This window comes from Theropithecus gelada, chromosome 11 (assembly GCF_003255815.1).
Source record: "Theropithecus gelada isolate Dixy chromosome 11, Tgel_1.0, whole genome shotgun sequence".
In the NCBI taxonomy this organism is placed as follows: Eukaryota; Metazoa; Chordata; class Mammalia; order Primates; family Cercopithecidae; genus Theropithecus; species Theropithecus gelada.
This window is the reverse complement of record NC_037679.1, coordinates 13,682,089-13,708,605: the sequence shown is the minus strand read 5'-3', so window position 1 is coordinate 13,708,605 and position 26,517 is coordinate 13,682,089. Positions and strand designations below refer to the sequence as shown.

General features: G+C 41.7%; 1 protein-coding gene across 2 annotated transcripts in view; it reads right to left on the bottom strand.

Annotated features, from left to right (window-relative positions):
• NCKAP1L (NCK associated protein 1 like) overlaps positions 1-26,517 on the bottom strand; it is a 52,754-nt gene that overhangs the window by 15,500 nt on the left and 10,737 nt on the right. For both annotated transcript variants that reach the window (XM_025402775.1, XM_025402776.1), the window contains exons 4-22: positions 21,421-21,477; positions 20,802-20,944; positions 19,624-19,714; positions 19,398-19,535; positions 17,535-17,583; positions 17,281-17,437; positions 12,862-12,918; positions 12,164-12,260; positions 11,512-11,621; positions 11,216-11,348; positions 10,720-10,801; positions 10,480-10,538; positions 10,121-10,266; positions 8,673-8,805; positions 8,250-8,369; positions 5,947-6,092; positions 5,529-5,660; positions 2,443-2,661; positions 802-932 (exon numbers count right to left, since the gene is read on the bottom strand). In XM_025402775.1, the coding sequence (XP_025258560.1) occupies positions 802-932; positions 2,443-2,661; positions 5,529-5,660; positions 5,947-6,092; positions 8,250-8,369; positions 8,673-8,805; positions 10,121-10,266; positions 10,480-10,538; positions 10,720-10,801; positions 11,216-11,348; positions 11,512-11,621; positions 12,164-12,260; positions 12,862-12,918; positions 17,281-17,437; positions 17,535-17,583; positions 19,398-19,535; positions 19,624-19,714; positions 20,802-20,944; positions 21,421-21,477 (2,200 nt within the window). The remainder of the gene's footprint in view (positions 1-801; positions 933-2,442; positions 2,662-5,528; positions 5,661-5,946; positions 6,093-8,249; positions 8,370-8,672; positions 8,806-10,120; positions 10,267-10,479; positions 10,539-10,719; positions 10,802-11,215; positions 11,349-11,511; positions 11,622-12,163; positions 12,261-12,861; positions 12,919-17,280; positions 17,438-17,534; positions 17,584-19,397; positions 19,536-19,623; positions 19,715-20,801; positions 20,945-21,420; positions 21,478-26,517) is intronic.

The window sequence follows — 26,517 nt, the reverse complement described above, 5'->3', positions numbered from 1 at the left end:
CTTAGAACTTAGCCCACAATAAATGCCATGTATCCTCTCATCATCGTTATTATTAAACATCAGCAATCCAAACACTGACTAAAACTCTAAAATGTATCCCTAAAGAATAAGATGCCAGCTGGGCGCAGTGGCTCATGCCTGTAATCCCAGAACTTTGGGAGGCTGAGGCGGGCAGATCATGAGGTCAGAAGATCAAGACCATCCTGGCTAACATGGTGAAAACCCATCTCTACTGAAAAAATATATATGTAAAAAATTAGCTGGGTGTGGTGGCAGATGCCCGTAGTCCCAGCTATTCGGGAGGCTGAGGCAGGAGAATCACTTGAACCTGGGAGGCGGAGGTTGCAGTGAGTCAAGATTATGCCACTGCACTCCACCCTGGGCGACAGAGCGAGACTCCATCTCAAAAAAAAAGAAGAAGAAGAAGAAGAAGAAGAAGAAGAAGAAGAAGAAGAAGAAGCAGCAGCAGNAAGAAGAAGAAGAAGAAGAAGAAGAAGAAGAAGAAGAAGAAGAAGAAGAAGAAGAAGAAGAAGAAGCAGCAGCAGCAGCAGCAGCAGCAGCAGCAGCAGCCATGACAACAAACCACTCTTTAATAATTCCAAACAGGAGAATGTCCTTCTTACACTTTATCCCTTACCCTTTACTATTAGGTTGGTGCAAAAGTAATTTTTGCAATTACTTTTCACTGCAAAAACCACAGTTACTTTTGCATCAACCTAAATACATGTCCTAGTCTTTTATTCTCTGTACAGTGAAGGAAGGGCTCAGCTCCTTGAAAAGAAGACCAAGCTCTGGGCTCACCAGAGATGTCAGAGAACTCCTCTGCACTGAAGTTCTGCTCCCCTTCTCTGGGCAGGCTGACGAAGGCTTGCATGGCTGGGGAGAAGATGATGGTCCCACTGCTTGCCTGTCTAAGCAGACTTTCCAGGTACCTACAGGGTTGGCCAAGAAAGCACAGATTAGGGTCCAATCCCCTCTCCCTACCACCACTCCCTACTACTACCACTGAGCTCAGAAAGAAAAACTCTGCAAAAGACTGGGGTAGGGAGAAGAAACTCAAAGATGATGGTACAGTGTTCTAATTAACACCCCAAGCTGTTGGATCGAAAACAACTGGCAGTACTGGAATTCCACTTCACCTCTAACCTAGAGGGTATTTTGCTATACTGTCAAACACAATAGCATGCACTCCCCTCCCTCAACCACTGCTCTTTCCAACAGCCGTATTCCCCTCACCCTTACCCTCTGTCAGGTAAGACAGGCTCAACCTGGCAAGAAAAAAAGTGACTACTTAATTACACTCCTTTGAAATATACTCTCAAACCTCCTGGGCAAAGAGGTACCCTGTGAGCACAGGTCATCAGTCTCCAAATGGTTCCTCCTGACCTCTAGGCAAACTTAAAGGAGCTGGGCTACAGCCAATGTGGGTACAGGAGGGCTTCACCAACCCACCTCTTCCAGGCACTTGCTGTGGGTCTGTATCTAACAGACATCACAAGCTAACCGCCAGTGGGCCAAACTCAGTCGAACTTTTTTTTTTTTCCCTTTGAATTTATGCTGAAAACAGTTGACAGGGGAAGAGGGGTTGAATCACCTTCTCTGGTATCTATGGAAAATTCTTTGTCAAAATTTTGAAACAGATTTTTACGTAAAAAATAGGGATTTAGCAGGGCAGCAATCAGGTGGAGCTAAGTGGTGGCCGTTCCCTTTAGAGGGGTTATTCCCTCTCCAACTCCTCAAAGTCACTGCCTGGCCCACGTGGCACATCCGTTTACCTTTCCTGCCTGGCCCCAGTTGGCATGCGCATTTGCAAACTTGTGTCCCCTTGTTCTAGGGGGTTCTTCTTTGCAGCACGTCGCCTACTGAGCTGATTTTGGGTTAAGAGCGCCACCCAGTGGCTTGGGGAGGTAGGAATCCAGCTCTTTTCCTTAACATGTCAAAGGAAACATGCTGATTCCCACGTTCTCCAGTTGCCGGGAGGAGGCCCCCTTCTCTAGTGAGAACAGCAGTCACATCTGGGGACGAGGAGACGTTCCAGAGAGATGGTAGTAGGCAGATGATTTTCAGAAGGAGAAGTGAGGGCAAAAAGAGAAATAAGAGAACTTTGGAAAGAGGAAGAGAGATCACTTGAAACTGAAACAGTAAGAATCCAAAAAAGAAAGGTTAAGAACTGGATATTAGAGGAAAAAGGTCAAATAACTTCAGGGTAAGCCGAAGGATGTTCCAGTGAAGGTGAGAAGGAAACTTCGTGGTGGACAGAAGGGGATCTGGGCTTGTCTCAAGTTATCTCAAGCTATTGCTCCATTCCTCAAGGAGAAGCAACCCTCCATTTAGGGGTCTATGACCCTGGGAGCTAAAATGCTCAGGCCCTGAGGTCCTACTGTGTAAAGGAAAAAGTGTCAACACAAAGTAAGGCAGGGGGAAAGCCTAAGCAATATTGACCAGTTTGTGTAGAGAGTGGTGATTGTCTGCTCCCCGCAGGAATCCAGTGGTTGTGTCTGCTGCAGGAGGGCGTTGCGGATGACTCTGGAAGCATCTGCACCCAAAAACTGGGCCAGTGACTGTATGAAACCAATGTATGCTTTGACTCCTGCCAACAGCTCAGAAGGCCGTACGATCTCCTGGGTCGTGGCATTGTAGCCAGCCAGCCACACAATGGCTCTAGATGATTAAAAAAAAAAAAAAATTAGAATTACAATCATAATGATAAATACAGTAACAATTGTTGAGTGTATATTGTCTTTCAGGTGCTGTGCTAGGATTTTACTACACATATTATCTCATTTAAACCTCATAGCAACCTAATGAGCTAGGGACAGTTATTATCCTCATTTTTATAGATGAGGAAACTGAGACACAGAGATAATAAATCATTGCTGAAGACCACACAGCTGGCAGTGGCCGAGCTGGGACTTGATTCCCGTAACATTTGATCCGTAATTACTATGCTTTTCTTCCTCCTCTGGAGAAATAGTTCAGGTAGTAAAAGACCTGGGCTCTCTAATTCCATCTAACTCTACCTGAGAGTTCACACCCTCTGCATTCTCAGTGCCAGTATTTATCTTTTCTCCTTGAAAAGAATTAGTTCTAATCACTGTCAGAAATAGAAAAACATGCTTAGAAATCCTTGGAAGTATATTATAATCCCGAGTAGCCATGGCATGCCAGGGCTGAATAGAGATCATGCGTGGCTGGCATGCAGCTATAGGCAACATTAGAGAGGGTAGAATAACCATCCACACTATATTATTGTAGGGGCACACCAGCAAGACCCCTCACCACTGGACCCCCAACTCCTTTCAAAATACCTTCCCCAGGTATCTGAGATTTCACAATTAGAGTCAGTCCTCTGACTAAGGACTTTTTCCTTGTTAAAATGTGAACCACAGAGGAAAGAGGTAGTTTTTTGTTTGTTTCGTGTTTTTTGGCAAAATGCTTATGGCAGGGGAGATGATGGGAAAGGGGGGGCTGGTCTGTTCCACAAATGAAAGGGAAAAGACTCTCAAGTACCACTTGAGGGAAAAATAATACAGAAGGGACAGACTAAGGGAAAGGCTAATCTAATTTAGAGTTAACACTGAGGCCAAACCTCCAGGCCAACCTTAGGGCATTGGGAACAATGATGTCAGTGAAGCAAGTATCAGAGATTATCGGGTAAAACTTGAATATCACACTCATGCTGCTCTAGGGCATGGAAACCACCACCAGCATCTGAAGGCTTGCACATGGGCCATTATCAAACTGTCATCTTCCTGACACTGTGTATGCAACTGAGACACTTTCTTCCTTATAGTTAATGTGTATGTAATGAAAACAAACTAATTTAACTTCACCCAAGCAAAAACCTAACTGAAAAACAAATTTGCTTCTCTGACAATCAAAACATAGACTCATAACTGGTTTCCCTGCTTCTGCCTTGCCCCCACTAATGCAGCCAGAGTAAAATACTGAGTCAAGTCTAATTATTACAGCTTTGCACAAAACCTGCCAAGGCTCCCCATCTCCCATCTCACTCAGAATAAAAGCCGAAGTCCTTACAATGACATGTAAGCGCATATACAATCTGTGACTTTTCTGACCTCCCTCACTTCACATCCTACCAGTCTCTCCCAGGCTCATAGTACTGCAGACACACTGTCTTCCTCCATGTCCACTGAACCTAGAAGGCATGTTCAAACCTCAGAGCCTTCCCACTTGCTGTTTCCTCTACCTAGAATGCTCTTTCCCCAGTAGTCACATGCCTGGCTTTCTCAGTGTCCTCACAGGTTTACTCAAATGTTACTTTCTCAAGGAGGCCTTTCCTGGCCACTCCATCTAAAACTGCAACACCCACTTCTGCCACCACCACCAGCACACATACTTCCTATCTCCCTTTCCCGCTTTATTTTTATTTATTTATTTATTTATTTATTTTTTGAGAGGGAGTCTCGCTCTGTCGCCCAGGCTGGAGGGCAGTGGCCGGATCTCAGCTCACTGCAAGCTCCACCTCCCAGGTTTACGCCATTCTCCTGCCTCAGCCTCCCGAGTAGCTGGGACTACAGATGCCCGCCACCTCGCCTGGCTAGTTTTTTGTATTTTTTTTAGTAGAGACAGGGTTTCACCGTGTTAACCAGGATGGTCTTGATCTCCTGACCTCGTGATCCGCCCGTCTCGGCCTCACAAAGTGCTGGATTACAGGCTTGAGCCACCGCGCCCGGCCTCCCGCTTTATTTTTCTGCTTGGCCCTTATCACTACCTAATCTACTATGTATTCTGCTTTCTTATTTTGTTTATCTATCTTCCCCACTAGAAGTAAGCATGGAGGCAGAGGTTTTGATTTGTTTCATATATTGCTGTATAAACAGCTTTTAGAATACTGCTGACACACAGCAGGTGTTCAATAAATATTTGTTGAATGAATGAATAAGCTACACACTCCAAAACAAAACACAGAAGGGTTGAGGCTTATTCATAATAATTCTTCCTCCCATTCGCCTACTTGCGGACTGTAGTGCCCAATTCCAGCGTAAGGGGTGTGCCTCTTACTTTCCGGGGCAATGGAGCGAGGGTCAAAGTGGAGGCAAGGGATGTATTTTATTAAAGCCTAACATATGTCAGGAACTTTGCAAATCTCAATTACGGGTAATTCTCAATTATCCATAAGTAAGGTAAATACCACTATCCTTACTTTACAAGGAAGGAAACTGGTCAAATAAGTTGAATGATCTGCTCCAATGACTTAGCTAATGACCAGGTTGTCAACGCAGGTCTGCTCACTGCAAAGGCCTTGCTCATTCTACTAAACCAGTGGTTTCGATTCTGGGTGTTCATCAAAACCACCTATAGAGGTTTGGGGTTCCTTTTGTTTGCTTTTAATAGAGATGCTTGGAACCTATGCTACTTGACTGCATCAGCATCTCCACCGTGTAGCATGACCACCAGGATGAATGTAACGGGACCCAACTTTGAGGACCCCCACACTACACATAGAGGTAGATGGTACAGTATGAGGACTACCGTCCAAACAGAGGGCAAGGAAAGAGTGATACCTGTTGAGTCTGGCCTCCAGGTGGCTGCTGAGGTACTCAGAAGGGAAGAGAGTATGTTCAAACACAGAGAAACTGTATACATGATTCATTGTCAGTGCCAGTTCTGTCAAGTTTAGGTGTAGCTTGTCCATGCTAGAAAGTAAAATGAGCTTGGATTACAGGTCTGGCACTGTCTGCTAATGTCTAGGAAGGACGTGTTGGGCTCATGACCCAGTTTCTAGGGATACTCAGCCTAGAAGAGTACACATTGATGTAGACCTCAAAGGCAAAGGAGGAAATTCACATTGAAGTGCTTCTCTGTGCCCCTCATTCCCCACCACGACTTGCACTCTTTTTTTTTCTGTGTCACCTTCCCTCTTTCCTTTCCTGCCTTCTTTGATGCAGTACCCAGTTGGCCGTCTAGGGCCCAGGTCCTCACTTGGTAACAATGCTGCGGTTCTTTCGGTGACTCTCAGCTCCTGGCTTGTCCCTCTCAGGCTCCCCTTTCCTGGGAGTCTGCCTCTGCTTCACGGTTTTCTTGTTCTTGGCTTTGCTGATTGTAGTGGCACAGTGCTTAGGTAGGAGCTTCAGAAACAAACACAGGTACATGGAGAAAGGAGATTTGTTGCTAAAACGGCATCTGACAGTTATACAAAAGTTGTCCATTGTTGTCTGTTATTTTATCTTTCTGCCTTCCTCTCTCTTTCCTTCCACGCATCTCTTTCTTTAATGGGGGCCTATTCAGAATGGGCTTACCCCTTTCAGTTTTCATAAATATTTCTGCGTGTACAGGCTCTAAGTCTCAAGATGGCAGTGTCTTTCGGGGATCAGAGCCTCACTCCCATACCCACATTCTGAGAGAGCCTTTCTTAATGGAAAAACTCAAATATAAAGAACAAGATCTCAAAGTCCCACTCAATTGTGCTTTGCAGGGTCTTCCAATATAGGAAAACAGTTATTTTTTACTAGATGGAACAATCATCTCACATGCTACATCCTTCCTATTCTATCTCATGAGACAATTACCCACACCACCACAGCTCTCCAAAGATTTGGAGTTCACAATGTGGCCAGCATTGTCTTTCCACTTTTTAAAAAAATATCATATTTCTTGCTAATTAGCTTAAACATCAACCTGGCATCTCTTGTCTTCACTCAGACATCCCACTCAGACATCTCCTTCAAAGTGACTGGAATTCTCTCCATTTACTCTAGAGCTGCTGAGCATGAGCAGGTCATGTCTGGAAGCTCCTCAGCTGAAATCACTCTGACAGCAGCATAAGAGCCACACGAGGAAACCAGTTTTGTTACTTTATAGTCACGCCTTCTTTTTTTAAATCCAAACTCTTGGCTGTTTCAAAAAAATCAAGTCCACCTTGATGGAAAACGATGTGTCAACCCTGAGATTATGCAAAAGATTATCTGTCTGTAGTAGATTCTGAAAGCAGTTCCAAAATATGTAATTCCAATAGTAATGGCAATGCCACTAATTATTTACTCAGAATGTTAACTTTAGAAAGCCTATACTCATTTAGTTGCAAAAGTTCTGGTATGTGTGAACATTACTCATGTCATGTTTTAGTCATCCCTGAGACAGCACTGAGCAAATCTTTTTACCAGTGTTCTTGCATGTAGCAGTTATTCATATTGACTGATGATCTCTTCTTGGCTTTCTCAGCCTTCTGGCTGAGATTAAGCATATTGAGTGATGCATATACCTGCAATTGTACTCATTTGCATATCTTCTTGCATTAATTATTTAAATTTCTTTCGAGCATGTATTTATACTCCCTTTTCTCTTAAACTGGGACATTTCTCAAGGGCAGGAATTGTGTACCTTCCTTCTGGGTCCCCACCCAAAAACCCAGCACAGGGCTTTGTGCTCAGTAAGTTCCAACTAATATAACAGGTAACATTTATTGAGTGCTGTATATCAAATATTAAATGTATTCTATTTAATCCTTATGACACTTCCATGAAGAAAGTATTTTTATCCCCATTGTATGTAATTTTCATATGAAAAATAAAAAGGTTAAGTAATAATGTAACTGTGCATCTGTACACACACACACACACACACACACACACACACACACATACACACTCCCCTATACCAAGCCTGACTCAAACCCAGGAAAGGTGGGTAGTCTGGAAAACCCAAAAGACTCCAGGGTAACAGCAAAACAAGTTTCTCATTTTCAAGTTTTCTGAAATTTAGGTTGAACTAATTATGACAAGGTGCTAAGAGTCAGTCAAGGGAGGAGAGGTGAAAAATAAGAAGAAAAAGGCAAGAAAGCAGCCTTGAGGATAAACACAGAAGAGGTGCCTCAGAATGTCCAGATAGCCACAGATTAGGATGCAGATAGAAAGATGAGACAAGACAGGTGACCTGGGGGCCACTGTCCTTAGTATGTGTACTCAGGGCAAAGAGAGGAGGGGAAGTAAATTAGAAAGTTAACTCATCTCTCAGAACTCTTCAAGTGAGAGCGCAGATTTCGTTGGAGTACAGCTGTTCAAATAAGAGTATTTTTAGACACCTCTATCCAGTCCTAAGGGAGGAAAGACTGAAGGGACTACACTAAGAAAAGAATTCTGCCATAAACTCAAGTACAGAAAGGCCCTAGCCATACCTGAGAGAAAGAGTTACTGAGCTTGGCATCTGAGAGGGAAACAAAGTTAGATAGAGGAGAAGGCGCTGAGGGCCGGCAGAGGGGAGAGTGCAACAGAGAAGGCTGAGCCTACCTGCTCGCTCAGGTTTCGCTGCTCAGCACAGATCTCCAGGACGCAATCGCTGGTCTGCTTGGCCAACTCTTCCAGGAAGGAGTTGCAGTGGTGAAGACCATGGTTCTTCAGGTGGGGGTACTATGGGAAAGAGGGACCAAAGAAGAGACTGTCATCACCAGGATGGCCACTTCTTCCTCACAATACTGCTCTCATCCCTTGCCTGAATCTTACAGAAGATTCTTACCCATTCCTACAGAAGAAGAAACTGAGGCCCAGAGACAGGATACATTCTATATGAAGCTGAGATATTTCGGGACTTATATCATACATCTATGTTTATACCGTTTCTGGGACCAAAATCAATCCTTGGAACTGTGTTTTCGGTGATAAGGATGAGATGTGACTAGAAAGAGGATAGGGTCTGGAGTTCAGGATACCTACCTCCTCTGGGCACATCTCATGAGTGCAGTGGACAAAGTGAGCACAAATCAGGGGGAAAGCAATGGCATAACGCAACATGGTAGGTTCCTCCAAGGTCATGGCAAACATCTTCTCAAAGATACGGAGATGAAAGCTGCAGAGAAACGGAAAGACTTTAAATCAGGGTTTAGTCCTGTTATTAAAGTGGTGAGTAAAAAGTAAAGGAAAAGAAAAATAGAGTTTAAGAGCTAGTCCCTTTGAGGCGGAGAGAATGTTCATTCTTTCGAAAAACATTTACCGATATCTACCACTCCCTGCTTAATTTCCCTACCCTTAAGATAGAAGGGAACCCAAGAAACTTAATCCTTCCAGACTTTTATAAAGGACCTCAGGCAAGTTTAACGATAATCTTCTTCCCTTTCTTTGCACAAAATTTGCTATTCCTCCCTTAGAACCTTGGCATGATTTGGGCCATTCCCCCTAATTTGGAAGTCCTTCAATAGTGTTAATTCACATTTCTCCCAAAATTTAACACTCAGGCTCCAGAAAATCTTCTCAAATTAATCCCATGAGACTGATCTTTCCTCAACCCATGTCCTCTCAACTTCATGTACTCTTTTACACTTTCTTACATTTGCAAGTATTATGTTGATGTCCTTTTCACATACAGGTATTATATCTTCCCCGACCTCATTGCTTACAGAAGGCAGAGGCAACACATGGTGTTTCCACTTGTTTGTTTGATCTTTCAAAGGGTGGAATTGTATACAACGGTGATCGCCTAAAAACGTCAAGTGCTATCTAAGGAAGACAAACTCATTCAGCTCATTCTCCAAAGGCCCTATTCTCTAGGCCTCTCAATTATTTTCACTCCTGTCCACTAAAATTCAAAGTTTTTCCTGTCACTTTTAAATCACAATGTTCCTAGAGTAAAAAAAACAAAACTGAAGAAGTTTCCAGAGAGAGAAGACTGAAACTAGACATGTGGGCTAACTACCCCAGAGAAGGGAAGACTATGTAAAATCCGAATGGCTTTCCACAAAAGAACAAAAGAGAATACAGAACAAAAGGGAATCAACTTCAAATTCCTAAAAAGCTGACACAAGTGAGCTGTGGAGTTTGAGCATCTTAAGGAGATCTCAAAAAAAGTGACACTTTCCAATTGTCTAGGGGAATTACAGTCCTCCACAGAGGCCAGGCAAGAGAGCAAATGAATTGATAAAGAGCTCTAGTTCAAGCTTGGTGGGTCTTGCCTGTAATCACAGCTACTCAGGAGGTTAAGGGAGGAGGATTGCTTGAGGCCAGGAGTTCAAGACCAGCCTGGGCAACATAGTGAGACCTGTCTCAAAAAAATAAAATAAAATAAAAAAACCTTAAAAAAATTTCCTTGAAGTAAGTGGCATAATGGAGAAAAACTGAAAAAAGGAAACAATAAAACTTTTTAAAGAGAGCTCTGAACCAAGACATACCAGAAAGTAGACAGATCAGAAGTTTCCACCAGTAGTTTTTCTACTGAGTCCAGCATTCGGGAGTGGAAGACAATGAGGTTCATCACCTTGGCTAAGTCAGGGTTCTCATGCAGGTGCAGAGGGGCCTTAGCCACACTAGTGTATGCCTGCAGTTGGAGTTGGGAAAGGGTGGAGAAAAATAAGATGAATGAAAAGGGCCCCAGCCTTGGAATTACAGTTTGGCCTGAGTATGTCTTGTCCAATCAGCAGTTTTCAAAGTTGACTCACTCCATAAAGCAAATTTAGGAGACAAAAAGAGAAGAGATTGTGGGGGAGGAAGAATCTGAGGATGGGAATCTTTCACAGGAACAGATCATTACCTGTAGGCGGAACCAGTCCAGCCTCAATCCTGAGAATTCAAATTTCTCTCCATTATCAACTGCAAGAAAAACAGAAGTATAAAAGGAAACAGTAAACAGCACACCAATATCCAACTGCACAGAATGGTAGATCCTCTTCAAAGATATCTTGTCCTACTTCCTGGCTCAAAGATCAATATTTCCAGATAAAAGATGTTCATCCTCACATATGTCCTGCCTCCCCCACCTCCCTCCAGTTACCTTGTTTGAGATTCAGAGACGAGAGGGTACTGACGAATGAGGACATGATGACGGACTCCTCCTCTGGACACACAGACAAGTTCTAAAAGAGGAGCTGCAGTTATTGTCAAGTGGGCATAGGTTCCCTAGGACAGAAACTAGGACCATGAGGCTCAATCAGTGTATGAAGGTAGAAAGAATTGCTAAGTGCCAAAAACAGAGAGAAAAAGCCAAGCAAGAGATGGAGGAAACTTCCTGGGTTCCCTGACACTCTAACACCCAGTTTCTTTTTATTTTTCTCTCCTATTTCTATGTAGTTTCACTTAGTGGGGAAAAAAAAAAAAAAGACTGCTGAGATTATTAGTCCTTTCTTTTTCTTTTAACAAATATAAAGGGGCAGATTGGACTTTTTGACACCCAACTTACAGAGCATGAGATTCAGCCAGAGTGGTTTCAATAGGAAAATCACTAGGGATCATCCTGAAATTTCCAAAGTATAATCAATTAAACATAATACCTGAATGATGTCACTGAGCACAAGAGCATCAAATCTTGCCAAGTACTGAAGGTGGTATTGCTGTATCACTTTGATGTGTCTTCGGACCAGAGACCTAATCTCCTCCAACAAGAAAAGTAGCTCTGCAATGCTCCTATGAAGTTGAGGATAAGAACAGAGATGAATAAGACTAGAAATATGAACAGAGACAAACACAGGGATAACAGGGCAGAAATTGAGATCTCCTGAGGTTATCTGATGCCTCCCTGTCCCCAGTCCATCTAAGGACAAGGTTCTTAGCCATGTCAAGTACTAACGAGTCAGCATAGTCCTCAGGTGTCTTTGTCTTGGTGACATTCTCTGTGTGGCGAACCAGCCAGGTGACCTCATCACGAATGAAGGACAGGGCCATGAAAGCAAAAAGAGCCTATGGAGATGGTAGAGACTATTAGAATTTTCAACTTTAAAAATGGATTTCAAAGCACAGAGAAAACTACCATGATAATATACGTGTGGATGTAATTGTGTAGCCACAACAGTGTCCAATAATAAACATTCAGACTCATCAAAAAACCTGAACTATATAACACACAATCAGACAGGAACACATGTTGACACTAGCTCACAATTAGTACTCTTCTCTCCCTATCAAATTAAGCTTCAGAAATATTTACTGGGCATTTATGTGGTTTGAAACAAAAAAACAAGCTCTGTCTCCAATTAGTTCACACTCAAATAGAGGATAAGACAAGTATAAAAGTAGCTATACTATATGACATACTATGTATAGTGCCAAAAAAAGAGATACACAAAGTTTTGGGGTGCTCCAAGGGGGTTCAAGGGAATCAGCATATATACATACAAATGAATCACAAAAGACTCAGAAAGGCAAAATCTCATGAATGCCATGTAGCTACACAGTCTCTTATCACTGGCCATCATCCCCCTCCCAACATTTCTTCCTCTTGCCTTGGGACCCAGTAGTCCCGGTTCATCAGCCAACACAGTCTCCAGCTCCTTCACTGCTATCCGCAGAAATTGCCGCCGTTGACAATGAAACTGGCCACTAAGGAAGAAAAGGGGAACATGACTATCACCGCTCCCACCCTTAAAAACCCTCCACAGGCAGCACAGAAGAAAGCTATATTTAGGAAGGGATATCAGGCAGAAGGAAGGTTCAATGCTCAAGTTAGACTTGGTTTAAAAAGAAGAAAGGGCCAGGAGCAGTGGCTCTTGCCTGTAATTCCAGCACTTTGGGAGGCCGAGGTGGGCAGATCACCTGAGGTCAGGTGTTCAAGACCAGCCTGGCCAACATGGCGAAACCCTGTCTCTACTAAAAATACAAAAATTAGCCAGGCGTGGTGGTGGGTGCCTATAATCCCAACTACTCGGAAGGCTGAGGCAGGAGAATCGCTTGAACCTAGGAAGTGGAGGTTGCAGTGAGCTGAGATCATGCCATTGTACTCCAGCGTGGGCAACAGAGCGAGACTCCATCTCAAAAAAAAAAAGAAAGAAAGAAAGAAAAGAAAAAATAATGTATGGGGCAGCAAGTTCTTGGGTTGAGGCAATAAAGCTGTACAGAAACTAAGGATGGCTTAGGTGAGAACAAAAGTGAGAAGAGAATTCTATTCTATCCCCTCTCAGAGAGTGCATTCACCACCCTTTACCTGTTTGCAATTACATGCTCCTTGCTCTCCTTTACGTCTGCCACTCGCTTGCCATACCTGAGGATTGACACAAGCACAGTGGGGTTGACGATACTGCCCATTAGGGCCCTTGCCTCACCTTCCCAGCCCTCAGAGAGTCCAGCCTACACCCTGGTGGGAGCATGTGCAGCCCTCACAGGCGGGATCTTTCCAAACCCTACTTCTCACCCTAGCCTATTAATAAAAGACTCACACCTTAGAGATAATTCAACTCTATCTCATAATTTTACAGATACAGAAAATAATACCTAGGGAAGGGAAATGACTTGTCAAGGTCACATAGGGCTTTAATGGCAAAGCTGGGGCTAGACTTTTCTTCCTGTGCTCCTGCCTTGACTCCTTCAAATCAAGGCACTCTTCCAGGTTTAAGGGAAATAAAGGGAACAGTGTATAAATATAACACAGGCCCTGCTCTCAAGTAAAAGTAATTACTCAATCTCTACCTTGGGTCCCATTCCCACCAACTTCCTTTTAGAATTTCACTTTATCAGTTATCTTTTTGATACTTTAAACTCTCCTTCTCCACTGGCTTACTCTCTTCTCCCAACAAATAAGTTCAAAGCCTCCCTTATTCTAAGAAGACCCTTGCTTGACCCTGACAATCCACTGAACTCTGCTTATTTTTCCACACCACCAAACTTCTCCAAAGAGACACCTGTACTCTCTTTACTTCCTCACCTCTCACTGACCCTTGAATCCCACAAAGCCTTCAGCACTAAGCAACTGCTCTCTGTAAGGTCAATGTGAACTTTTGAATCACCAAATTAGAAGGCCTTTTCATTGTTTTTAATTTTCTGCAATATTTGATTCTCCTAACCACATCTCTTTTTTTCTACTAGTGACCCATGCTCACAATACCAGCATGACCTTAGACTCTTTCCTCTCTATGTTCCTTATATTCGTTTTCTCTGGTCCTGTATCATTATTGCCACCACATTAATGGGACTTCATCACCTCTCATTTCCTTTCTCCAAACCACTACTTTATTGAACTAGCATAAAATCAAAGAAGTTTGGAGTTGGAAAGTATCTTAATTAAATCAACATTCAACTTCACAGCAATCCTGTTGGATAATTATTTCAATCTCTGCATAGCACAGTGGAAAGAGAAAAGATTCAGAGTCCAAAAACCTGGAATTGTGTCCCAATTTCACCTTTTATTGAGTGACACTGAGACTGAGCCTCCATTTTCTCATTTATAAAAAAAAGATATTAATACTTATTCTTGAATTTTCATGAAGATAAATTAGATCATTTATGTCAAATAACTCCCTAAACTATAAATCATACAAGTTAGTTGCTGCCCTTAGTGATGGAGAACTGAACACCCTTCAAACATCCCTTCTATTCCTTGGAAGCAGTAATCATTAGAAAGTTTCTTCATGCAGATGCCCAAATCTACCTCCTGTAACTTCTAATTATTAACCTCAGATTTACTCTTTCTTAACTCTGGCAATGGTTTTTAATGATAATACTTAGTTGTTGAGAGCGAGAAATCAGTATTCTCATAGGCTCTTGATAATAACTGGTTAGAGGGCAATTTGGTAAGAGCTATTAAAATTTGAAATGAGCCAGGCTCGGTGGCTCACGCCTGTAATCCCAGCACTTTGGGAGGCTGAGGCGGGTGGATCACGAGGTCGGGAGATCGAGACTATCCTGGCTAACACGGTGAAACCCCACCTCTACCAAAAAATACAAAAAAACTAGCCGGGCGAGGTGGCGGGCGCCTGTAGTCCCGGCTACTCAGGAGGCTGAGGCAGGGGAATGGCGTGAACCTGGGAGGCGGAGCTTGCAGTGAGCCGAGATCTGGCCACTGCACTCCAGCCTGGGCAACAGAGCTAGACTCCGTCTCAAAAAAAAAAAAAAAAAAAAAAAAATTCGAAATGTACATACCCTTTACTTCAGCAATTCCACTTCTAAGAATTTACCCTATAGAAATATTCACAGATTCAAGTCCAGGCATGGTGGCTCACGCCTGTAATCCCAGCACTTTGGGAGGCCGAGGTGGGTGATCACCTGAGATCAGGAGTTCGAGACCAGCCTGGCCAACATGGTAAAACCCCGTCTCTACTAAAAATACAAAACATTAGCCAGTGGTGGCACATGCTTGTAATCCCTGCTACTCAGGAGGCTGAAACAGGAGAAATGCTTGAACCTGGGAGGTGGAGGTTACAGTGAACCGAGATGGCACCATTGCATTCCAGCCTGGGCAACAAGGGCAAAACTCAAGTTTCAAAAAAAAAAAGAGAAAAGAAAAGAAAAGAAAAAATATTCACAGATTCACAAAGATATATGTCTAAGAATGTTCATTATAGCATTGTTTATAATGATTTTTTAAAATGGAAACAGTTTAAATATCCATCAATAGAGGATTGGGTAAATAAATTATGTTAAAACCACATAACATAATATTATCCAACTGTTAAAAAATAATAAGTCTCTATAGACTGATATTCAAAGATATCCAAAACATAGTAAGTTTTTTTAAGCAAACCATAGAACATAATGTAGAGTGTGGATCCACTGCTTTTTAAAAATTACTTTCATAAGGTTGAAAATACATGCCACCTTTATGTGTTTATACACACACACACACACACACACACATCGGGAGGATGCACATCAAACTATTCTGGAAGGTGATAGTGTAGCCAACTTCCACTTTGCACTTTTTACATTTCTGGATGTTTTATTTGCAACCAGAAAAAAATATTGGTATTTTGACCCTTTCCTTAATCCCACTCCTTCTCGTTTTACCTCTCTCTATTCTTCCCTTTACAGTCAAACTTTGAAAGAGTTGTTTATTAAATTCCATATCTCTCACTTGCTCCTAAACTCACTGCAGCCCAGCTTTCAACTTCACCACTCAAGTTGTTCACAAGATGGGCACTAAAACCATCTTTATAGCCAAATCCAATGAACATTTTCTTTGTTGGCTTCTCTTTTCCCTCTTCTTTTCAATATCTCCCACTGATTCCTCTGGCCCTTAAATATCACCGTACACAGAGGTTTATCCCATTCTGTTCTCATTCCACATGTGCTCCTGAGTAATCTCAACTACTCTCCTGCTTTGATTACCAACTCACCAATCTTTATCTGAATCCAGACCTCACTCCCAAGTTCCAGAATCATAAAGTAGAAGGCCTAACACATCTATCTTCAGTGTCCCACAGACACTTCAAAGTCAACCTATTTAAAACTAACCACACAATCTTTCCCCCACAAACTTGCTTTTATCACATGCTCTCTTATCTTAAGGAATGCCAGATATCCATGCCAGAAACCTTGACATCATCCTCAATTCCTCCTAATTTACTTAATTAATCTCTGCCTCTAGTTTTGCCCATGTAATGTCTTTTCTTCCATGCAGCCAGAATAATCTTTTCTAAAATGCAGATATGATCATGTCACTCCCCTGTCTGAAATCACTCAATAGCTCCCCATCCTCTTTGGGATGGATTCGAACTCCATAGCAAAGCATACAACATCCTAATTTACCTCTCCAAATTCATCTCTCAACATCTTCATTTTTATAACCCAGCTGCCCATGCACTGAACTACATGAACTTCTCAAAACTTGCCATGCTCTTTGTTGCCTCAAAAATCTTGATAGTTTCTCTGCCTACAATATCTTTCTTTGCCTCAAGCAGCTCCCCTACCTTTCTACCCAATACGCAGGCGCACACACACAATTACTCACACATACACACACACACACACACACACACACTCTTCAACTGTTTAGCCCTTCAGATCTATCTGTCTCCAGGTTTTTCCAGATCCTGAAAGGCCAGTTTAAGTGTCCTTCTAAATGCTTCCACAGTCCTTTGGTTTACACATTATAATCTCTTACTCTATCAAACAATTTGTTTATTTTCTACCAATTTATAGATTCCTCAAGAGCAGAAACTGCCTTTTTTTTTTCTTTAACAAGCTCATAGCACTTACAATGTACCAGGAACTTTTCTACCTGCTTTACAAATAATAACCCTTTTATTCTTCATAACAACCCTATGAGGTAGGCCATAGGGAGGTACTACTGTTATCCACATTTTATAGATGAGGAAATTGAGGTAATGGCATGGGAAATTTGAGCAACTTGCCCAAGGCCACACAACTAGTGATAGAGCCTGAATTCAAACCCAAGCAATCTGGTTTCAGAGTCTATGCTCTTAACCTCCATGTTATCTTATTCATTATTGTATCTCTAAAACCCAGTGAAGCACTTAGCTAATAGTAGGTGTTTAATCTATGTTTCTTCAATAGTTAGAATTAATTGTTACCACCAGTATCTGGGAACACTTGTGAAGACTGAAAAAGGATGTTGGGGGGGCGCTAAACACTATTCAAGGAAGATCAGTTTGGCTCTCGTGTTTCTCACCCTTTCAAACTGCTAAACAAGTCCTCGGTGACTTTGTGCACCTGCAGCACATCCTCACGGATGAGGGTGATGTACAAGGAGCCCTGCAGACACAGCTTCCACAGCTTCTGGCACTGGCTGTTGGAGTTGAGGCACCCATGACAAAGAAGAAACCCAACTGTAGGTGGGAAAACAGTGCAGAGGAAGACTTTTAGAACCTGTTCTTCATGTAACTTGCTGCTTCATCCACTTCCACCTAATCCCACTAAACTTACTGATGATCCAGCGCTCCATGACTTCCACAGACAGATACTCACAGGCCATCTGTGAGAAGAGAAGCAAACATGATCAGTTATTTAACCTGGCCTTCCTCTAAAAGAGAAAGGACAAGCTAGAATCTGAGTATCAAAACTAACTTTTGGCCAGGGGTGGTGGCTAACGCCTTTAATCTCAACACTTTGGGAGGCAGGGGCAGGAGGATAGCTTGAGGCCAGGAGTTCAAGACCAGCCTAGGCAACACAGTGTGACCTTGTCTCTACAAAAAATTGAAAAATTAGCCAGACATGGTGGTGTGCACCTGTAGTCCTAGGTATGCAGGAGGCAGAGATAGGAGGATATCTTGAACCCAGGAGGTCAAGGCTGCAGTGAGCTGTGATTCTACCACTGCACTCCAGCCTAGGAAACAGAGCAAAACCCTGTCTCTAAAATTTTTTTTAACTAACTTTTATTTTACTAGACTAGTTTAGGGCACATTGATAAACCAACAGCAGGGAAGCCTGCCAATAATGGAGGTGATGAGGCACTGGAAGTGGAATGAGGGGAAAACAATACAGTTGAGAAAAGAAAGAGGAACTTGGGCTGGAAGTCAGAACAAGCAAAAGGTTTAACATAACTTACCTTCAACAGTTCAGATATTTTTAATAACAATAAAATGAGGAGAGCAAGACTCAAAAACGTTCTCATGATTTCTCCCTGTGATGGTTAATCCTTTGGATTCTTTTACCGCTTAAAGTGTAAATCACTCGTTTGGCACTTATCACTAATTATGTACCATCAGTTGTATTTTTAGACTACATGGCATATATTCCCTACCAGACTATAAGTTCTTTGAGGGAAAGACTTTGAGCCCACAGTCATCAGACAAAAACATCTATTAATTAATTGATTCCTGGCCAGGCACAGTGGTTCACACACATAATCCCAGCACTTTGGCAGGCTGAGGCAGGAGGATCACTTGAGCCCAGGAGTTCGAGACCAGCCTGTGCAATATAGTGATACCTCGTCTCCACAAAAAAATAAATAGGCTAGGCACGGTGGCTCACACCTGTAATCCCAGCACTTTGGGAGGCCAAGGCACACGGATCACTTGAGGTCAGGAGTTCAAGACCAGCCTGGCCAACATGGTGAAACCCTGTCTCTACTAAAGACACACACACCAAAAAAAATTAGCCAGGTGTGGGGGTGTGTGCCTGTAGTCCAAGCTACTTTGGAGGCAGAGACAGGAGAATCGCTTGAACCAGGATGGGGAGGTTGCAGTGAGCCAAGATCGTGCTACCTCACTCCAGCCTGGGTGACAGAGTGAGACTCTGTCTCAAAAATAAATATTAAATAAAATAAACAAAATTAGCCAACCATGGTGGCACACACCTGTAGTCCCAGCTACTCAGGAGGCTGAAGTGGGAGGATCACTTGAGCCCAGGAGGTGGAGGCTGCAGTAAGCAGTGATCATGCCAGTGTACTCCAGCCTGGGTGACAGAGTAAGACACTGTCTCAAAAAAATAAAAATAAGTTAATTGATTCCTAAAATCAAGTTGCTGCCAGGCTTAATAGGTTTCATCCATTCATCCAAACTCTGTTTCATCCATTCATTCATTCTATGAATATTTACTAAATTCCTTCTATGGGCAGGCTAACTGCTTATAGATCACTTTTGTTAAACCACTAACCCTGATCCAAACAAAAGCCCCAAACCAACCATGATTTTTTTAGCTACAAGAAGTGTTCAACTTAGAGACATATCCTAGAAGAAGACTAAAGCATTTTTTAGTCCTGATGTTTCCGGAAAGAAGTATCCTCTACAGAGATGATGGCCTTGGCAAAGAGAATGCTTCCACTAACAAAAGGAAAAGGGCACTCACTGTATCTGAATTGGCAGGGTTAATCATGGCTGGGGGATTGCTGATGAGGCTGAGAAGTTGGGCACTGCGCCACTGCTCAGCCCCCTGGTTCCTTCGGACAAAGAGGAAATGTAAAGAGAGGAGGGCTCCACTCACAGCCTGTGGGGAAAAGCAAATGAAACCTTAGCGGCAATGATGAGGACAATGTACTTCTGCCTGAGGAATTCTGCACTCTCAGGGAACTTGCCTTTGTGTGAGGCCCAAACTCTTCTGTCAGCTTCTTCAGAGGGTGGTCATACTCCAAGACCATCTGACCCAGACGGGCAAAACTGGGGTCACTAGAAGAAAGCACAACTCTTATGTTTGCATGTAGGATAAAGATATGTGCATAGGCTGGCACTCCCCACCACCTCCAATGATATACATACTAAACTGTAAATTACAAAGATACCCTCCTCCAGGCTCAGGTGTGCTAAGCTATGGCTAAATAGAACCATTTCATTTTGGGCAGGTCCATGAAATTTTTTTCCTTATAAGCACCAAAAATAGGGTTGGACACATGATAGGTACTCTATAAATCTGTTAATTAGTTCAAAATCAAGTAATATGCCTAGATCCAAATCGTTATACAATCCAAAAGGATATATAAATATCCAAAGCTAACGGGTAAGACATGTGTCTAGGTATCCACGTAGGCACGTGGGAACGCACATCATCATAGAACGATGTGCTGCGACCCACTCTGATCCCTCTAGTCTTCATGTTTTCAGCCCTTAAATACTTATATTTGCACTAATGGAGGGGGACAGAACTGCAGACAATTCACAATCCATTTATATGTGGCTTCAAATGTATTATCATGCATTAGTTGCTTCTAATGGATTTACCTCACTAGTATTATTCCTACCAACACTAAAAATAATTTTCTTTGCCTTTTGTAATAACCTGGAAATCAGAGTAGAAGCCAGTTCAGGATTAAAAATTGTTCGGAGATGATGCAAATTGGATAATCCACTAGCAGATATTCAAGAATTAACCACAGTTGTCTCTCAGTATAGGCAGAGAGATTGGTTCCAAGACTCCCACGTATGCCAATATCGCGTGTCCCGCAGTCAGTCCTGCGGACCCACACCATTTGAAAAATCAGCCCTCTGTATAGGTGGATTTCACATCCCACGAACACTACATTTTCAATCCATGTTTGGTTGAAAAAAATCCGTGTATAAAGTGGACTCGTGTAGTTCAAACCCACGTTGTTTCAGAGTCAACTGAATATGTAAAAGCATATCTTATTTTGCCTGGGTCAATGTAGATTATAGGTTCTCATATAAGAAATCATGGCATCGATTTTCTTTGCATGAGGGACTCTCTATATCATAGCACCATGTGTGAGACTCTTCATACAATATTATCCCCTTTACTCACCCATGCCCATGCAGCATCTCATGGGCACAATTGTACATGCCAATGAGTATCCGTCGATCTTCAATCCGTGACAGAAGTAAAATGACTGAGGTGTAAGTCACAATCAAGTCCAGGTAACTCCGAGTGAAATCAAAGTTGAGATTCTACAAGGAAAATACATAGGAACCCAAGGACTGCATGGCCAATCAACCTGGAGCTCCTTCTTTCCCCAACCACTCTGGACCATGCTCAACAGATTCTGAGTGAATCTATTTAGAAGTAGGAACTGACAGGATTGAAAAGAAGAATAAGAAAATTGGAACAAAACCAGGTGCTAAAAGTGAGCCAAAGATACAAGGAGGCCAGGAAATAACGTAGCTTTTAGGAGAAAGAAAAGGTGAAGAAGGTTCTTATGTAATTTTTTAATTAATTAAATCACATTGCTGATCTGCTTAACATGTAAATACATTTTCACTTCAGTACTTCTTTTACAAAACAATTACAGTCCTGAGAAGGAATAAACGAAACAGCCATCCTTCCAGTCCCTTCCCACCCCATCCTGCGACTAGACCTAGACCTCCCAACCTAGACCTGGACTTTTCTTTGACTCTACGATAGAAGAGATTGCAAAGGATCTTACGATATCAAAATGGCATTGGCAGGCATCAATGGTATTGAGAAGTTCATATACATGATCCTGGGGGTGGAAATGAAGACAAGAATTAATAAAAATCAAAGAGAAGGTGACGTACTACCAGAACTTGAGGGAAAGGGACCTCTCCCTTAGAGGTCCTAGAAAGCCACCAAGTAACAGAGGAAAGTCACTGTCAAAAAGAGAGAGGAAGTTCCTCCTTAGTAAGCCACCAGCGGTTCCCTATCAGCTACACTGCCAAATGCCTACATTTCCACAGGCATAACTATTTTATTACACATGCTCTTCCTGAGCTTATCATCCCTGTGCCCCATTCCTCCAAATTAAAAAAGGTTGCAAAATGTAGATTATGTAATAGGTAGCTTCAAAAATGCCAAAAATCAAACCATTTGTATTGACAAACCACAAAGTGAATCTGTTTCTGGATTCTATCTCCTGTTCTCAGGAGTTAATCATTAACAGATGCGAATACTATCCAATTTTCCATGAGTTTCTATTTACTGACAGTTCACATGTGTGAGGTACTTACTAGGCAATTTGCATATACTATATACTTCATTTAACTCTCATTCTAGTATGATAGGGATTCTTTTCCTTTTCACACATAATTTTACCTAAATTAATATGCACTTTTATTGCCGACATATCTTTCCCCCAACATTAGCACCCACCCTCCATCCTACAGAACGCCCAAGCAAACCACTTTAACAACAAAAAAAAATATTATTTTTCTTATAATATTTTCTTATTATTCTCCCTATTTATATAATACTATTAGATTAAAAAAGGAAAAAGAGTGAGAGAGAGACAGGTTTTTTGGTCATTATTTGTGTTACAAAATTGAGATAATATTATGCCCTGCTTGTCATTTTTGCTTTGCTCATTCACTCCTACTTGCCAAAAGTCCTCAGAGTCATCTCCTAGAGCATGAATGCATTCTTTTTCATAGCTGCATAATAGCCCATGGTATACCACAATTCATTCAGCCTTTCTCCCACTGATTCGTTTTGTTCCCAGTTCCTAGCCTTATCCACTGAATATTGGTACTTTCATTTCTAAAAAAGTAAAATTGATAGATTAAGGAATATATATATATATATATATACACACACACACACACACACACACACACTTTTTAATATGTTGCCAAAAGATTTGAACAGGCACTTAACACCATAAAAAAAAATGAAGCCAAGTATGGTGGTTCACACCTGTAATACCAGCATTTTGGAAGGCTGAGGCGGGAGGATCACTTGAGACCAGGAGTTCAAGAGAGCCTGGTCAACAGGACAAAACCCCATCTCTACTACAAAAAAAATTAGCTGGGTGTGGTGGCACACGCCTGTAATCACGGCCACTCAAAAGGCTGAGGCATGAGAATTGTTTGAGCCTGGGAGGCAGAGGTTGCAGTAAGCTGAGAGGTAGAGGTTGCAGTGAACTGAGATCATGCCACTGCACTCCAGCCTGGGTGACAGAGCGAGACTCTGTCTAAAAAAATTAAAATATATATATATATATATATATGTATATATATATATAATAAGCACATGAAAAGATGCTCAATGATATTAGCCATTGGGGAAATACAAATTTAAACCACAATAAGATACCATGACACACCCACTGGAATAGCTAAAATTTAAGTCTAATAATAGCAAGTGCTGATGAGAATATAGAGAAACTGAAGCTCTCATATATTACTGGTGGGAGGATAAAATGGAACAACTCTGAAAAAAAGTTTGGCAATTTCTTATAAAATTAAATATACTCTTACCATATGATTCAGCAATTCAACTTCTAGATTTACCCAAGTGAAATGAAAAATATGTCCCCACAAAGATTTGTACTTGAAAGTTTGTAGCAACTTACGCATAATGGCCAAAAACTAGAAACAACCCAAATGTCTATCAACAGGTAAATGGATAAATCACACCCATACAATGGAATAGTTCTCAGCAAAAAGTGGGACTGAGGCCGGGCACCGTGGCTCATGCCTGTAATCCCAGCACTTTGGGAGGCCAAGGTGGGTGGATTACCTGAGATCAGGAGTTCGAGACCAGCCTGACGAACATGGAGAAACCCCATCTCTACTAAAAATACAAAATTAGCTGGGTGTGGTGGTACATTCCTGTAATCCCAGCTACTTGGGAGGCTGAGGCAGGAGACTCCCTTCAACCCGGGAGGCAGAGGTTGCAGTGAGCCAAGATCATGCCATTGCACTCCAGCCTGGGCAACAAGAGCGAAACTCTGTCTCAAAAAAAAAAAAAAAAAAGTGAGGGCAGGAGGACTGAATCAGTGATACGTGCCACAACATAGATCAATCTCAGAAACATTATGCTGAGTGAAAGGAGCCAGACACAAAAGAATATATGCTGTATAGATTCCATTTATTTGAACTGCTAGAAAAGAAAAGTCTATTCTAGAAAGTAGATCAGTGGTTGCCTGGGGCCAGGAGTGAAGGGTAGGGATTGGCTGAAAAAAAAAAAAAAAAAGGCACAAGGAACCTTTGGAGTGATAGAAATATTAAATACTTTGTAGTGGTGGTTACACAGGCATATACATTTGTCAAAATGTATTAAAATCTGTAGGAAAAGTGTTTCTTATCTTCCCAAAAAAGACTGTGTCTAAATTAACAGATAAGGAAACCAAGGACAAAAGCAGTTAAGAAACTTGCCTGAGACCACAGAGCTAGTAAGGAATGGTACTAGAACTTGAACGCAGAGCTTTTGATTTTCCCTGTATGCTACATGACCTCTGTTTAGGTCTATACTTCCTCATTTGCTAGGAATGCCTTTCTACAACTCCAGCCTACAATCGAATTCCAGTGGAATATAGCTGAAATTCACTTTCAGCCACTCACGTGACCAATGTCACTAAGCAGGTCTTATTCTCTAAAGACAAGAATCAGAAGGGAACAGAAATAACATGTGTTGGTCTATTGCCTTACTATATGCTAAACACCAAGCTAGATGTTGTCCATGCATTATCTCATTTAATTCTCACAGACGCCTCCCATAGTAAATCTTATTTTCCCATTTTATAGATAAGGAAACTGGAATTTAAAGAGTTTCTTATCTAAAGTCATACAGTTTGTAAGTGGTAAAGCTGAGATCTGAAACCAAGTCTGTCTAATTCAGTGCCTACTTAACAGTGCATCATACTTCAATGTCCTTATTTCCCCTCCTTTCCTAAACAAGCCATACCAAACACCTTGGGCTCAGAACTTTATTTACAACTGCAGCAACCAGGTATTCTAAAATCTCCTTTGCCCTTCAACTTTTCCCAGTAAGAGACTTTTTTATGTGCTTCCAACATTCTTCCCACTGCCTTCACCAGCGCCTACCCTCTTCCTAACCACTACTCTCAATTCCGCAGTGAATACTCTCAGACCTGACCCTCCTTCATACGTACATTACAGTCTTTCTTGTCCTCACTTCTCTTCACTATGTGATCTACTGAATATCCTGGATTTGCTTCCTAGGGTAGGCACAGAACACATTATTCTTGTATCATCTGAAAAAACACTATAACGTCACCACAAGCTTGGGCTGCTCAGAGGGCTAAAATTTGCATTATTTCTTGAATACATAAATAATATATGTTTATTGTAGAACCACTAAAAAATACCGACAAGTTTAATTTTAATTTGTTTTTTTAAACTATCATCCCACTGATCAGCAATTCCGATCTTCTTTATGTGCATATTTACCTATGTAAATATACATTTTAGGGACATCTTACATCTGTCTTAAACTGTACTGTAATTTGCTTTTACATTAAACAATGTAAGATGAACATTTTCTATACAAATTCATATAAAAAATATATTATCAGCTGGGTGCAGTGGCTCATGCCTATAATCCCAGCACTTTGGGAGGCCGAGGCAGGTGGATCATTTGAGGTCAGGAGTTCGAGGCCAGCTTGGCCAACATGGTGAGACCCCCCCCCCATCTCTACTAAAAATACAAAAATTAACCAGGCATGGTGGCATGTGCTTGTAATCCCAGCTACTCAGGAGGCTGAGGCAGGAGACTCAGAAGGCCGAGGCAACAGTGAGCCAAGATTGTGCCACTGTACTCCAGCCTGGGCAACAGAGTGAGACTCTGCCTCGGAAAAAAAAAAGAAAAGAAAAAATATATATGTATATGTGTGTGTGTGTATATATATGTGTATGTGTGTGTGTGTATATATATGTATATGTGTGTGTATATATATATGTATACTTCAACAGCTACAGAATATTCATTTGTGGGTACATACTCTAAACTTTTAACCAAACCTTTATTTATTGGATATATCAATTATCATATTGTAATTATCATAAATAATGCAATGGAGTATATTCTCATACATATGTCTTTTTTATTTCCCCAAGAAAAAATTCTGTTTCCTTATGACAAATTTCTGAAGGTAAAATTGCTACATTAATTTTTAAAATTTTTAAAATACTTTATCAATTTTTCTTTCAAAAAATCATATTAAATAATATTTTTGTTTATAAAAATAATACATGCTCATTGTTTAAAATTCGAATAAAATATCATTCATGTAGTATTGCTACCAAAAACTGTTAACAATAAGACAAATTCAAATTGAAGGATATTCTCAAAAAATAACTAGCCCAGACTCTTCAAAAGGGTCAGTGTCATATGAGACAAAGGCCGGAAATCATTTTAGATTACAAATGAAGGAGACATAACTAAATCCAATGTATTATCCTTGAGACAACTGGAGAAATGTGAATATAGGCTGTATATTAGTTTGGGTGGGGTTTTGTTTCTTTCTTTTTTTTTTTTTTTTTTTTTTTGAGAGGGAGTCTTGCTCTGTCGCCCAGGCTGGAGTGCAGCAGCTGGATCTCAGCTCACTGCAAGCTCTGCCTCCCGGGTTTACACCATTCTCCCGCCTCAGCCTCCCGAGTAGCTGGGACTACAGGCGCCTGCCACCTCGTCCGGCTAGTTTTTTTTGTATTTTTAGTAGAGGCGGGGTTTCACCGTGTTAGCCAGGATGGTCTCGATCTCCTGACCTCGTGATCCGCCCGTCTCGGCCTCCCAAAGTGCTGGGATTACAGGCGTGAGCCACCGCGCC